Source organism: Gymnoscopelus microlampas (genome assembly GCF_963454915.1).
Source record: "Gymnoscopelus microlampas genome assembly, chromosome: 14".
NCBI classification, from domain to species: domain Eukaryota; kingdom Metazoa; phylum Chordata; class Actinopteri; order Myctophiformes; family Myctophidae; genus Gymnoscopelus; species Gymnoscopelus microlampas.
The window spans coordinates 25775926-25790523 of NC_139951.1; the positions used below are offsets into that span (position 1 = coordinate 25775926).

A 14598-nucleotide genomic window follows, 5' to 3' on the forward strand; every position below is an offset into this window, starting at 1 on the left:
GAACCTACACTTTTTAAAAAAGAAATGTCATACATTAGCCATTAAGAACTGAGTGTCGGAATGAACAAATTGTTCAGTAATGTGAAAAGAACATTTTGCGTGACCACTATCCACTGCAGATGAATCGCCCATTCAACGTGTCCAGGACTGACTGCCCACGCTCTGCATCAAATAAATAAAAACTTTGTGTTTTATTACATAAGGATTTTTTATTGCTAAAGCATTTAAAGTGATCCATTGGGGCATACAGTACAAGCATTACAATTGTCATAAAAAAAAAAGATCCACTACGACTTAAGTTATTGTTAAACCTCCCAAAACTTGCATACTTACATTCAAAATTCACCTTTATTAAAGAAAGGCTGAGGAGCTACAGCTACTGGTACCTGTTTACTCCATGTGCCCCTGGTGTGGTATTTAATGGAGAGACAAGTCTAGCATTTGTGTCAAATTTGTATCTGGGGCTTTTTTAAATCATGTGCCAGATGTTCATAATAGTGGACTTACTTTATCAATTACAGTATCAATAGAGGTGGATTATATGTTATTCATATATTTATAAATACATGTGCATGAATACTGTAATATAACATTTGATATTTAACATGTACCATTTCATATTTACACATACGTATAGTGCTCTATATTTTAAAGTGATTTGAAACTGTATAAATAACAATATTTTATATCACAGAGAGATGTATCCCTTCTAGGTCCACCAAATATATATATAGTAAATAATGTAAATATCTAATAACGTATTTAATGCATTTACAACAATGCATTTTTAGTAATATACCTGTCAACAGTAGCATAAGTACAACAGTAATCACAAGTGGCCAAGGTGAATCACAATTTACTTCAAGTGGAATTCATTCATTCCAACTGAATGACGCGTTACGTGTTATTTCAATACAATGACCTTCATGATAGAAGGATGAAGATATGGGTGCTCTTTTTTCAACCTCTGGTTCAGATATCCACGACACAGTCAGGAGAGTTGGTCGTGATGGCATCAGATATCACCTTTGCCCCAGATTGTCCGATGCCATTTCCCTGCAAGCTACAGGGTTGATTTTGGCATTAGCAAAATGGTAGCACTCTATGTACAGTACATTACATGTACTCACAAAGGTCTATACAGCAAGGGTACACGTGAAGAGGTGGGAGGACTCACTTTATGTATGTCAGCTGGTGGTTTCCTTTCAAGGCTGTGGCAATGAATATGGCTCCATCCATACCCAGAGAGTTCTCCTGAAGACTAAATACAACAGATTAACATGCATAAATACACACAGAGAAGCACTCACTACACTCGTGTCATCAAATGCAAGGTTTTCAGAAAGAAAAGCTATAGCTTGCAATTAAATGAAAAGAAGTGAAATTCTGCACCAGGACATTATTTTCTTAATCAAAGAGTGACATACACAACATGTGGAGTGTTAGTTCAACTCCTGAGTGTAAGAATAAATGGTAAATGGTGCATTTATATAGCGCTTTTATCCAAATCGCTTTTCATAGATTGTGCATTGCATTCACCCATTCACACACACCGATGGCGGAGGAAACCATGCAAGGCACCAACCTGCTCATCGGGAGCAATTAGGGCTAAGAAATTACCATCAGTCTTTTCCCCCATCTTGCTGTGCATGTATGAATTTATAAGAGCTTTTGGGTATTGCCCTAACCTTTTATATACTACATGCTTTTTAGAGTTACTCATTTGATCTTGAAACGCATACTTCAGTATGTTCCAGTGGGTTAAGGACTGTTACTAAAATAGCATTTGCCAGAGGGAATTGGTAAGGATTCGGGGAGACAGGATGAGGCGTTGAACAAGGTAACTCGCGTATCAGAAAGCATACTGTTGCTATATCTTCATAACATAATAGCAATTCCCTTGTGAGAACAACACTTTCACAACTAGCACAAAGGCACAGCCCACTTTCTTTTTGCTTAAATCTGAAATACCAGAACAAAATAGATCAAGAAAGAATGAACCCCATCCTAAGTTTACTTATTTTCAGCAATCCCTATGCTTTTTCTTCTCCAATTCATGTTGATACAGTACATAAAGAAAAAAGACAAAAGCCCTTTGCATTATTATAATTTCCCTTTGGGGTCCCTATAGCAACAAACCCTTTATTCTTCAGAAAATAAACATGTTTTTAATTAATAGTATCATTGAAATGGGTACTTTTATGTACAGTATTGTGACATCACATTACTGCCCTAAAGTCACATGCTTTGTAAAAAAATCACACCCTGTGTGAAGGAAGCGGTGCCTTTGGGGCGGGGCTTAACTCATTTCAGTTCGTCCCTATTGGTGGTCTGAGTCCACTTACCAAATTTGTACTTGGTAGCATGCTGCAAACTGGAATGATGGCTGTTTGAAGGCCAGTCAATGGGCAGACAGAGGGGGCGGGGCTTAAGTAATTACAGTTCGTCCCTATTGGTGGTTTTAGTCCATGTACAAAATTTGTACTCCGTAGCATGCTGCGAACTTGAGTTATGGCTGTTTAAAGGCCAGCCAATGGGAAGACAGAGGGGGCGGGGCTTGAGCAATTCATGCTGGTCCCGTATTGGTGGTCTAAGTCCACATACCAAATTTGGACTTGGTGGCATACTGCAAACTGGAGTTATAGCTGTTTAAAATCCCGTGCTCATCCCGTGCTCATACGGGCGGACGTCCCTGGGGGTCCCTGGACCCCTCTTTGATAACCGGTGGCACGTGTGGCCAATGAGAGGAGAGATGGCATAGGCAATCTCCAAGTCCGTGTGTGTGTGTGTGTGTGTGTGTGTGTGTGTGTGTGTGTGTGTGTGTGTGTGTGTGTGTGTGTGTGTGTGTGTGTGTGTGTTTGTATGTGTTGCTTCTTTGCCGTGCTCATCCCGGGCTCATACGGACACACAGACACACAGACAGACACACAGACACACAGACACGGTGTCAAAGCCATGTGTAGAGCGGTTGGCACCGCTAAAAAAAGAAAATCTGTTTCCTTTACTGGTCAATGTAATCAGTATTACCAAATGGAACACAGTACTCAGCCATGTGATCCATAGACACTCACTTCAAAGATTTGAGGCTTCTATTGTGTTTCAAAGCATTGGCCAGGGCCTTGGCTCCCTCCATCCCTACACAGTTTCCTCGCAGGCTGAAACACAGTGGACACAAAGTAATATTAGGGCCACAAGAATAGAACAAGACAAACAGAATTAAGTGTGCCAGAATGTGGCAGCAGGTACTCAGTCACTCTACTATAGTGATTTCTTACTGCAGGCAACTGCTTGGCACATCAGCCCTCAGCTGGATAACATGTCTGGCACAAATTTGTTTATACCCAAAGCCATTAGGCTTATTCATTCACAAAGAAAACGATATACGGTGTAATGCTGGTATATTCCAAGGGAGTTGGCTCACAACACGCAAGGTGCTGCTGGTGTGCCTCACCGTTGTTTGTACGTGACCAAAACCATTCTGTGAACCATCGATGGTTGATGTGTTCTGATTTAGTTTTCTTTGTACCCAGATACACCCCAATGTCTCCTCAACCATCAATTCTACCAAACCATCCACAGCAACTGTGTCTAGTGGCAGAGTTTCATCCCTGTTTGACATGTGGCACTCACATGCACAGTGAGCTCTTTCAGTAGCAAGGTCACTCGCTGACTGATGACCTATCAACACAAGCTTATCCTTGGCTCCATGCTAGTGTGCCTGAACTAAGTGTAAGCTAGAGCCTTCCTTGTTCTTTGTGATATACAATAATTAGTTGAACTGAATGGGATGTTAATGCAAGTTGCATTGTCTGAGGTTTGCAAAGGGGCGTTCTAAGACAAGCAAATGTTCTAAGAAAAACAATAGTGAGCGTGGACAAAGGTCAAGTGACCAAAAGAGATAATAAGCAGAAACACAGATATGAACTTACTCTAATGTATGTAGGGCTTTGTTGCACATCAGAGCTTCTGCCATTGCAATGGCCCCACTTTCCCCAGCTGAGACACCCTGGAGACTAGAGAGATGACGCATAACACACACACATAAACATACATACATGCATAGTCGTGCACATTCACAAACCATTGACAAAATAATTTACTGTACGAAAAAGGAGAACCCTAACATGTTGCAATGATCAGATCGCTGATCGCTTTTGGTGAACCTATTGTTTTCAGTAATTATTTGTATATAAAAGTGCCACTAACCATAAAGTGCACAGAGTTGTGTTGGTCTTCAGGGCCTCAGCGAGAAAAATGACTCCTTCATCTCCGATTGCATTCTCTTGTAAACTGCAGCAGAGTATGCACATACAGACATGCATTCACATCAGTAACAGGTAATCTACCTTTACAAATGCCAGTGCCAGCTGCCACTTTCAAAGAATAATGAAAATAGATATGAATGGGATACAGGCCAAAGCAAAGACAAACAGATGTGAAGACTATAGAAGTAATGTATAATGCTGCAATGCAAAAGATCAAAAGGTTTCTTACTCCAGGAGTTGAATTGTGGAATTGTACATCAGTGCATGAGCCAACGCTTTGGTGGCAGTGGACTTGATTAAATTCCACTGTAGACTGGCAAGAAGAGAAACACTGTACAATAAATACCAGGCTATTCTGTGACTATTTATAGGCACATTATCTTCTGCTACCAACATTAACTATATGTGCTGGTCACATATTGGCATGCCTGTGGCCGTTGGGGCCCTAGAGGCCACATGTGACCCCTGGTGTGACTCATGGCAGACCCCTGAACAGTGTTTGTGTTGTCGACGAATTCTGAGATGTGACATTTCAATTAACTCAAATACACAAAATCTCGTCTTGGGGGCAAGGAATTTACTGCTTGTATTGACCGGCAAAGCTGTGGCACAGCTGTAGAGTTAAGATCTGACCTGACTTGGTCTGGTCTGTTTTCTCTCCCCACCAGTTATTATCAGATGACACTTAGGTCACAGGGATGGGCTTATTACTCTCATTGTTAATTCTTGTCTGTTCCTGTTACTGGTGTGTTCTGTTGCATTGGGTATATAAACTGTGAACGTATGTTGTTCTGGGAGTCTGACAGAGTGTCCCATTGCGACATGTACGTTTGGCACCAGTATCCGGAAACTTTAAAATCTCTCATACTTTAATATCTGAGTTGTGGTCTCTGTCTCATTGTTGTGTCTGTTATACTTTCTGAGTACCCCAGTACAGATTGAATTGACAGTGCCAAGTTTGGTGTGGATCGGAGGCTGTGGCTCCCGGGCCGTGTGGCAATTCTCATGGCAGACCCCAGTGAACAGTGTTTGTGCCAATTGGAAGTTGCCTTGCGCCTTGTGAGTCCAGATGTTAAGTTTATGATGTCCACCGTCCAAACAGGATGGATGTATCCATGTATTTTAAAGAATATATTCCATGGCATTTTTAAGTATGTATCCCATGTATTCATATTACAAGTTTGCACTCAAAGGACACAATGGAAATATTAAGCTCTCAAGCTATTTTGTGTTTAATCCTTTTGACATACAAAATATATGGTCATGTACTGTATATGCATGGTTTGTAAATAAAAACATCAATCAATCAAAATACTCACTGTAAAGAGGCGAGAGCTCGATTGACCTTGATCGCTTCAGCAATAGCTTTCACGCCTTCATCATGCAACAGGTTGGCTGTTAGACTGGAATAAAGCAACACACAAGTAAGTAATAAGTATTTATTTAATTAAATAGCAGTTGTGCTAGTCAAGTTTTTGGCAGGTTCACACAGTTAGTTAATCAATGTTTTATCATTAAACATAACGTAACGTAAATAACGTAAAACAAATGTTTCCACTTTCCAATTTCTCTCACGTACACCCTGTGTAGTACCTCTGAGTACCCTAGGGGTACACGTACCCCCATTTGAGAAACACTGGTCTAAAGAAGCATAGAGTTATATTTTTTATAGTCAGTGTTCCCGTTGATCTTCAACACCACATTACAGCCTTGACTGGTATACTCTGGATGGGGCATGTGTGTGTGTGTGGGCATTGCCCCATCTCTGCATGGCGCAAGGGTCTTCTGTTTAATGTGTTTGACTCACTCCAGGTTCCTCAGACAGCTGTTCTCCCGGAGAGCATGGGCCATTTCCTTCGCCCCCTCCACCCCGATGGAGTTCTCCCGCAGGCTAACAACAAGGGACACAAATGAAGTAGTCTCGCGTAGCCAGACAACTATTCCACAATCTCCGAATGCTATATAGAGTCTGGAACTACAACTCCCGAAATCCGCTTGAGGAAACTGGCACTTCCGTTCACGAAAATATATTTTAAAATATCTTTACATTTTCTTTTTTAATTTCAATTTCTGTTAAGCAGCAAGCTAAATATACTTAGATGATTTGTATTTATATTAGGATAAATTTGCACGACTGTAAAGACGAAACGGAAGTGGGGAGGAAGCTTCACATCCGGTTTAAATTCTAAGCATGATCAGAGCTTCCGAGTCCCAGACTGTAAGACCGGAAACATTTGAAAATTGTGGGAGGCAACAGTCTGGCCACGCGAAACTACAAATGAAGGGGAGAACAACAGGAGGTAACTTTTGACCAAAAGCCTCGGGTCAAGACAATTCATTTATTCTGCAAACAACCTCACACGTTATCTCCAGCGCACTAACTCACATTTACAGAGTATGAACCATTTGAATCTGTCCAATGAATGATGTCACTAGTAGGATACTATTTCTATAGAAACAGCTCAGAGAAGAGATCAGTTTTATTTTTATTTTTTGGCCCCAATACATTTTCTTGATGGTATGCCACCAAAAAAGTAGATCACATGACTACAATGTCTCTGGTTCGATTCCGGCCAGAGACCTGCAAATGCATGTGGTTCCCCGTCTCCACCACAGCTTCCTGTTTCTCTACTTATCTATTCTCTTATACTGCATCTAAATATAGCATAATAAAAGCATTCAGCATGCTCTAAAATACTGTCATCAATGTTTTATGGCTTCTATCGGAGATGGCAGATATTCCTAATAGAACTTCCTAGGTCTGGATGCTGCTGCTATGGGGAGATTACAGAAAAATCAACATGATGTTGAGAGCAGCATGGTATGGAGGTGATACTCACTTTAAGGTAACAAGGCCGTGGTTCAGCTTCAGTGCCTGGGATAAAGCCGTCATCCCCTTGTTACTAATGGAGTTACTCTGAAGCCTGGAAACAGACCAAAATCCATAGAGGAACATGTATGAAAGAAATACCTCTTGTGCTTTCGACAAAGTGTGACATGTTACTCGACAAAACAAAAGTACTGCCTTTTTTTTCTGTTGAAATGTAATAAGTTATTTTTGTCTAAAGACTCATCACATGACACTGTCGCTGAAGCATAAATAAGGTTTTAAGACACAGCAGCAAATGACCGGTTATCAACACTGTGTGACCAGCAAACCTTGTATGCAAGTCAAACTTTTTAGATGAACAAATTATATTTTCAAATTATGTTACACTGTTTGGACAGCATGTGATGCATGGTGTTGTATTGATTGAGGTGTACTGACTGCAGAGAGATGAGTGTGTGGTTGACTTTCAGACTTTGGGCCAGGGCGACAGCTCCTTTGTCCCCCAGCTGGTTGCTGCAGAGGCTAGTGACAAGAAAAAGAAATGTGTTTAGTCTCTCTGAACTGCTGGGGTCTCATATTTGGAGTACTTACAGTACATAATATGGTACAGGTAAACAAATGCCCATGGTAACCAAGGAAGCTCCTTTCAACTGCAGCTTCACTATACATGTTCAAGCGTATACTGTAGCATAGTGGGGAGTCTATAGAATACAACAGGGAAATACACAATTTCTGTAACACAGGCAGGATTTTCCACACCAAAGTGAGACCAAAGTGAAACAACAGAAAAATATAATACATACACAGTATAACTGTATAATTGTGCTGCATTTTACGCTGCCACTGTTTTTGATGGTTGGTGGTCTGTGCTATTTAATTTGATGTTAAATGTAATATTAATTCAATATATGAAATAAATCCTCGTCAGTGTAATTAAAGTAATCTGATTTGTTACGGATACATCAGTTCTGTAAGAGTCCGGTTGATTTTCAGCGCATCAGCAATTCTTTTGGCTCCATCCGCTCCAATTGAATTCTTCTGAACACTGGAATCATCACAGGAAATGGAAGAATGTGAGAAAGACACAGCATATACAATTGCAACTCCCTCAATGTATACTATACTTGCAAAACATGTGCTATGAACCCAATATCACAGACACAATAGGTAAGAAACACAAATCGGTTCTTATAAACTTAAATTAAACTGTCATAATGTATGAGAGTGTGTGTGCGCACACTCTCTCTCTCTCTCTCTCACACGCACACGCACACACACACACACACACACACACACACACACACACACACACAACAACACATGACAACACAGCAGCAAATCCAAGCTATATAGATGACAGTTGCTTGGTGGTAACTTACTTCAGCGAGACAAGCTTGCGGTTGGTCTGCAGCACCTCTGCCAGAGCCCGAGCACCGTCCTCCTCTATGGAGTTGTTCTGGAAGCTGGCATGCAGTGACAACAATGAGGCACAACACATCTAACACTAAAGGGTGATTTGTACTTATAGTTGCACACCTATGTCTAGTGTTTCCCAAACAATGGTTCAGGACCAATTTGTGTCGGTTGCGAATAAATATCCCTTTATTTTAAATGTCCTAAATTGTTTTAATTATTTTAAAAGATTGTCAGATATAAATAATATATTATATATACTTTATATATATATATACAAATATTCTAGCATTTTCCAAGATAATAAAAAAATATATATATTGTAAGTTTGAGGCCTCAAGCTGAAAAGTTTGGGAAACACTGGGTGTTGTACACCGAAAATAGTCGATCTACACGCTCACAATGTGTCACAGCGTGACACGTTGTGAGCTTGAAGATCTGCTATTTTCTGTGCGCAACGCAGTGCACAGCCAAGAATATATTAAGCATAAATCAGGCCAGTGACAGAAAATGCTATTCTGGCATTTTGCAAGCATCTGATGTTGCTCCTGTCACAAATATTTTCACTTACTTGATTGACAGCAGGACTTGGTTCATTTTGAGGGCTTCTGCCAGTAACTTAACTCCTTTGGAACCAATGTTGTTGCTATGGACACTAAAACACAAAAAGATGGTTAGTGGCTACAGGAATGGTACAATAACAACTGAAACTACTAATTGTAATCAATACTTCTAAATCAAGCACTGTGGTTTTTAATGTCACAAGAAAATTAGGCTGACAGTAATTTTCTTGAATACCACCATGAATAATCAATACAAGTACTGCTATAAAGGTCAACTGCAGGTGACTGTTGTTAAATGCATTATGTATTATTATTATTGTGTATACTTACCTTGATCAATCAATATCATCACTGAAGCAACATTGACCAGCAATAATGCAAAGTGCCATTTATTTGTACAACTAATAATAATTCAATTGCAATCATAGTAGAATAGTATAAAACAGTCATCTCACTCACTCTAGTGTGGTCAGGGTCCTGTTAACCAAGAGAGCACGGCTGAGGGCTTTGGCACCTTTGGTGCTGATCTTATTCTCTGCAAGACTGGTAGGACAAAGAAAATGATAGGTTTGTGGTTTATTTATAGGATTATGGCTTAGGCTGCTACTAAATCAGCATTCCCACTTAAAAGAGCAACTAGAAATCATCTTTTGAAATGGATACTGCGTATGTTTTTTGTGTTATATCATTTCCTTCAAATGACGAATGCATAGACTGTATCGATGCAAGCGTGGCCTAACCTTAACTTCTGGATATGGCAGTCTTTGGCACTCAGCAAGCTTCCCAGCAGTTCCATGACATCATCTTTGAAGTGATTATTCTCTAGCCTGAAAAACAGATACGTCATTGTTTGCACCCCTGAAATACTCAATAAGATTTCCTGTAGATGAACAACAATGGCATTTCAGTTTCTCTGGAAATGTTTTGCAGTAAGTATCTGGATCAGTCCATAATTAAAAAAAGGGTTTTCATACTGTGATCGCTCAAAATGTCACGGTACACTGTGATACAATTCCTGTTTAAGAGAATGATTTATTGATTGAGGATCTAACCTTAGACAGCTGCAGTACAGCAGCTGTGGGAGCAGACATTTAACAGTACTGTAGGTCAAACAAGATGTTAGGTTGATCTCTTCGCTGCACTCTGTGGACACATGCAGTAGATAGGCCAGCACAACACAATGGGCATGTGTCAACTTCCCACCAAGGCTGCCAGCACGCAGATCTTCCTCTACACTCCTCAGCAGTTCTACATGTTGCAGCTCCTGCAGACAGTAGGCTAGATTGACCGCACGCAAGGAAACCACGGCGCTCCCATGTGCCAAGAGACCTTGTAGAAACCCTGCCGCCCATGCCTTCTGGCTACCATCGTCTTTCCCAAGGGCCAACAGCCCTGCAAGAGGTTTTGCAGCCACAGGGCACAGCAGTCCTGTCAGGAAGCGCACAAACACATCAAAATGGCCAACATCGTCTTGCTGAGAGTGTTGTAAGGCGCTCCTGAAGTGGTTCTGGAAGCCGATCTTGGGCCAAGACATTGCGCTCTCTGAGAACAAGTCAAAGATGGCCCGCTTAGAGGAGACATGGTAGAAAGTAGCTGCCAGGAACTCCTGTATGGTCAAATGCGTAAACCGGTACACTGTACAGATAACGGACTCCTCGTGAATAAGGACTCCAGCACCAAGACTGCTCTGGGTGGATGGTAGATCTACTCCATAGGTCTTGAGGTCCTGCTCACTAAATGTGTACTTGTGCTTGAGGAGCCCATAGAATGCCAGCCGCCCGAGACTCCCCAGCAGCTTTCGATTACCCCCATGGAGATGCTCTAGCTTTACAGGCTCTCTGCCTCTTGGTTCACCTGCTTCTGCCTTCATGGCACAGAACTGGCCATATAATTCTGTGCATGTCCTTGGGAGGCTTTCCTGGCTGGCTGTCTGCATGAGGTACTTCAGAGTATCGGTTACCAGCTGGCAAATTCTTGGCACATACGACATCAACATTAAGATCTTATGGGACTCCAAGTGTTCCCATATTTTATCGACAAAATCCTTCTCCAACACGTAGTGGTTTAGGAAGGTTTGGATATCCTTGGGGCTAAAGCCTGGGATCTCAGTCACCCTGTCAACCAATCCTCCAGGGATCAGTGAAGCCATTGTCGGCCTGGAAGTCACCCATATTGTGGCCTCAGGGAGCAGATTCCCCTGGATGATGTTGGTGACCAGGTCATCAATGGACACCTCTTTCGTGGGGTCAGTGCAGGGTGCTGCATCAGAGAAATTCAAACGACAACGGAATTCATCTAAGCCATCGAATATAAGCAACACCCGACAAGAGCCGTTCAAAACCAGACTAGGGTCTGGTAAATGAGGAAAGGCTAGCTTGATCAGCCTCTCAGCTGAAATCTTCTCCAAACAATTCAGCTCCCAGAAGGCGAAAGGCAGGACAAAGCTCACATCTGTGCAAATAGACCCTTGGCCCCACTGCCTGATAAAGAGTCGAATCAAGGTACTTTTGCCAATCCCTGCCACCCCGACTGTCATGGAGACCCTAGGAGGCACACTGACCCGTGTCAGGGGTTCAAACAGTTTTGACAGACCAAGCTGCCGAATGTGACTTCTCCACTGCAGTGTACCGCCTCGAGTGGCTGCCACCTGCATGAGATCATGTTCCTTCTGCTGGAGGTCAGAAGGCCCATCAACCAGAAGCAAGGCTCGGGAAGAGACATTCAGGCTGGGGTGACAGATGGACTCTCTGGCTTTGTGTTGGCTGTACTGCTGTAAAAGCACCTCCTTGTGTTCCTTCACCATGGGGTCTGGAAACAAAAGACAAATTGACTCATGTCTATCATACAGGGATGACGGAAATGAGTAAGGTGTGACTGACAGTTTTTAATATCTGTGCCACGTAAATGCAAATGAATGTTCACCCTCATACAGAATTTATTTTAGCTAAACTACAGGTCCATTACCATGTTTTGTGATGAGCTGGGATATCACAGAGTTGGAATTCTCTATATAGGCTTGAAGAGCATCTGAGCTTTGAGGGTCCTTGCTGATAAGGATGGTGGTGAACATGTCAACTCGCTCCTGCAACTGGCCAGGGGCAAGGATGCAGGTCTCCTCTGCTGCACTCAGCAGATCCAGCATTCTCATGTGGGATAGCGCCCCCTCCAGGAATGTGGTTGTAATGAAGCGCTGAAACTGCTGCTGATGCTTGTGGATCCAGCCAGTGTCTGGGCCAAAAGAGAAAAGGGAAGAAACTCAGAAGTGGATCCGAGTCACTGGACACCATAATAGTGATAGCTTTTACAGCACCTGCAGCACATCGCAAGCTGAGATTCCTTTCTGTGAAATGTTGGATTACACTAATTCAAGTTCAAACTGTTTTCTTAGGTGAGTGGATGATCTATATATTTTTTTTTTCTTGAAACACTATGGTAGGAGGAAGAGTAGTGAAGACACAGGAATGAAGGTTCTTGTTTGGGTTGTCCACTCCAGGCTCAATATAGGTAGGTACAGGTACAGAAAGTAAAGTGTATTAATATATCACCTTCCCACAGCAGAGGCACTTAAGTGCTTCTTCAATAAGATAAAGTGACCTTTACGATACCTTCCATTTCCTCCTTTGTTGAACAGCAGGCTGTAGATTGGAGGTCCACATAGCAATCTGCCTGCCATGTAATGCGTTTACTTCGGTCCATGAACGAATCGTAATGGGTGTTCCTCTCCATAGGAGAGTGGAATGATTCCTACTTTGAAATATTCCTACGCCTGTAACACATACAAAGAGATACAATACAACTTAACAGATATGAATATGGTAAAAAATAATGGATGATGAATAATAATGATGTCTCAATGAGTCAAAAGTCACGTGTCCATAGTTTGTTCATGGTTATGTGTAGTCTTAGTGACGTTGCTGTGGTTTGTTTATGGTTATGTTGTCATAGTGATGTGGCCGTGGTCTGCCCGCCGGCCCTCCCATTGGCCAATTTTAATATAGGATAGGAGGATAGGATATGTCAGTCATTTCAGTGCACAGAATACACACAATTGCAAGAACACAATCATTATTGAAGTAAGCACAGCATGCTCTGTGTAGCATTGACATGTGTGTATAGCAAGCTTTCTTCACACTTGGAGTTTGAATAGGTGTTATTCAAACCTACAATTCTACTCCTTTGTAATCCAGTGTTAACGATATAGTGGGTGAGGTGATTCGCTACTAATATGAAACTGTGTAACGTCTGTCTGAAAGAAAGATACGATATTGCATTTGATCATCATCACATATGGGACCAGTAACTGAAATGAGATTGCAGAGTAACATTAGAGCCATTCATTTAAAAGCTGTCAATGAGGATCACTGAAGGTATACTTCAATGTAATCAATGGCCAATTCTGTTCAGCACCTCAACATTTCCAGTCTGCACGGATGTCTTTTGGAGAACCTAAAGATGTGCATTATGATGTTGTGGTTCAAGCTAAACCCAAAACTGCTGCAAACACAAAAGTGAACTCTAAGGTAGATGGCAATTGTCTTCCTGTTTGGTCTGCATGCCTTGAAATCAGCACGCACAACGGAAGCTAAAAACCAAACCTCAGACTCTCGTATGGAGCTTCTTTCAGATGCTTAAATGCTGGCCGTCCCCTTTTACTGAGATGAGTTATCAACCCATCCAATGTTCAAAACCAATAAGTGTCAAAACAATATAAATTAAAAAAACAGTCAGAGAATGATACAAAGCAATGGATAGATGTGTGCTTGCCTTGCAGTGAGTTTCAAATGAGAGAATCACCCAGTGACAATTGTAACTGGGTGTTACTACATGTCTACTAACTACACTACACATACTGTACAAACAAAGACCAGTAATAAGGGCACAGGCCAGTTCACCAACAAAACAACACAAAAATACAGGAAACTTTCATAATGAAGAGGTGCTGACGTAAAAGTGTTGTGCAACAGCATTAATACGCTGTGGCCACAAGAGACAGAAAACCTCCAGGACGAACACCCGAGTCTTGCCTTTACCAAGACCCATCAGTTTGTAAACCTAGTAGCTCCAGAGGTTCATTGTATGAAATACAGTCATGGTGCAGAAAACAAGGCTTTAAAATTCAGTGGATTACAGAACTCACTCACCATAGAGATATTGCAATCAACCGTCAGTGGATGAGAGATGCTGTCTGAGCAAGAGATATATCTAATAAGACTACACTGTAGTAGCTCAGAAACAGAAAACTTCACACAAGCTACAAGTGTGCAAGTGTAGATAACAGGAAGAACTCTGGCACTGAGGCTTTGAAACAGAAAATGGAACGTGATCTACTTACTTACTGCAGTGCAAGTGATCAGCAGGTACTCGTCACAATTTTAAGCTGCATCTATTTCCTATCTGCTTTATTTGGCTTCTTGTGTTGTGGAACTTGTGGTTAAGACATGATGTGCAGGATGTGCACAAGCATACTGTAACGTACCAGCACAATGATAAGGAGGATAGAGGGACAAAAGAAAATTAAAGCACGCTG

At 41.6% G+C, this 14598-nt stretch overlaps 1 protein-coding gene across 1 annotated transcript; it reads right to left on the reverse strand.

The window, feature by feature from the left end:
* Nucleotides 1-88: 88 nt before the first annotated feature.
* nlrc3 (NLR family, CARD domain containing 3) lies at nucleotides 89-14421 on the reverse strand. The gene is made up of 19 exons (XM_084079486.1): nucleotides 14213-14421; nucleotides 12677-12837; nucleotides 12036-12299; nucleotides 10124-11879; nucleotides 9812-9898; nucleotides 9531-9614; nucleotides 9080-9163; nucleotides 8475-8558; nucleotides 8057-8140; nucleotides 7534-7617; nucleotides 7106-7189; nucleotides 6073-6156; nucleotides 5585-5668; nucleotides 4495-4578; nucleotides 4207-4290; nucleotides 3930-4013; nucleotides 3072-3155; nucleotides 1178-1261; nucleotides 89-1063 (listed from the first exon to the last, which is right to left on the reverse strand). The coding sequence occupies exons 2-19, from the start codon at nucleotides 12795-12797 to the stop codon at nucleotides 973-975; spliced, it is 3411 nt and encodes a 1136-aa protein (XP_083935612.1). The 5' UTR covers nucleotides 12798-12837; nucleotides 14213-14421; the 3' UTR covers nucleotides 89-972.
* Between the last annotated feature and the right edge of the window lie 177 nt (nucleotides 14422-14598).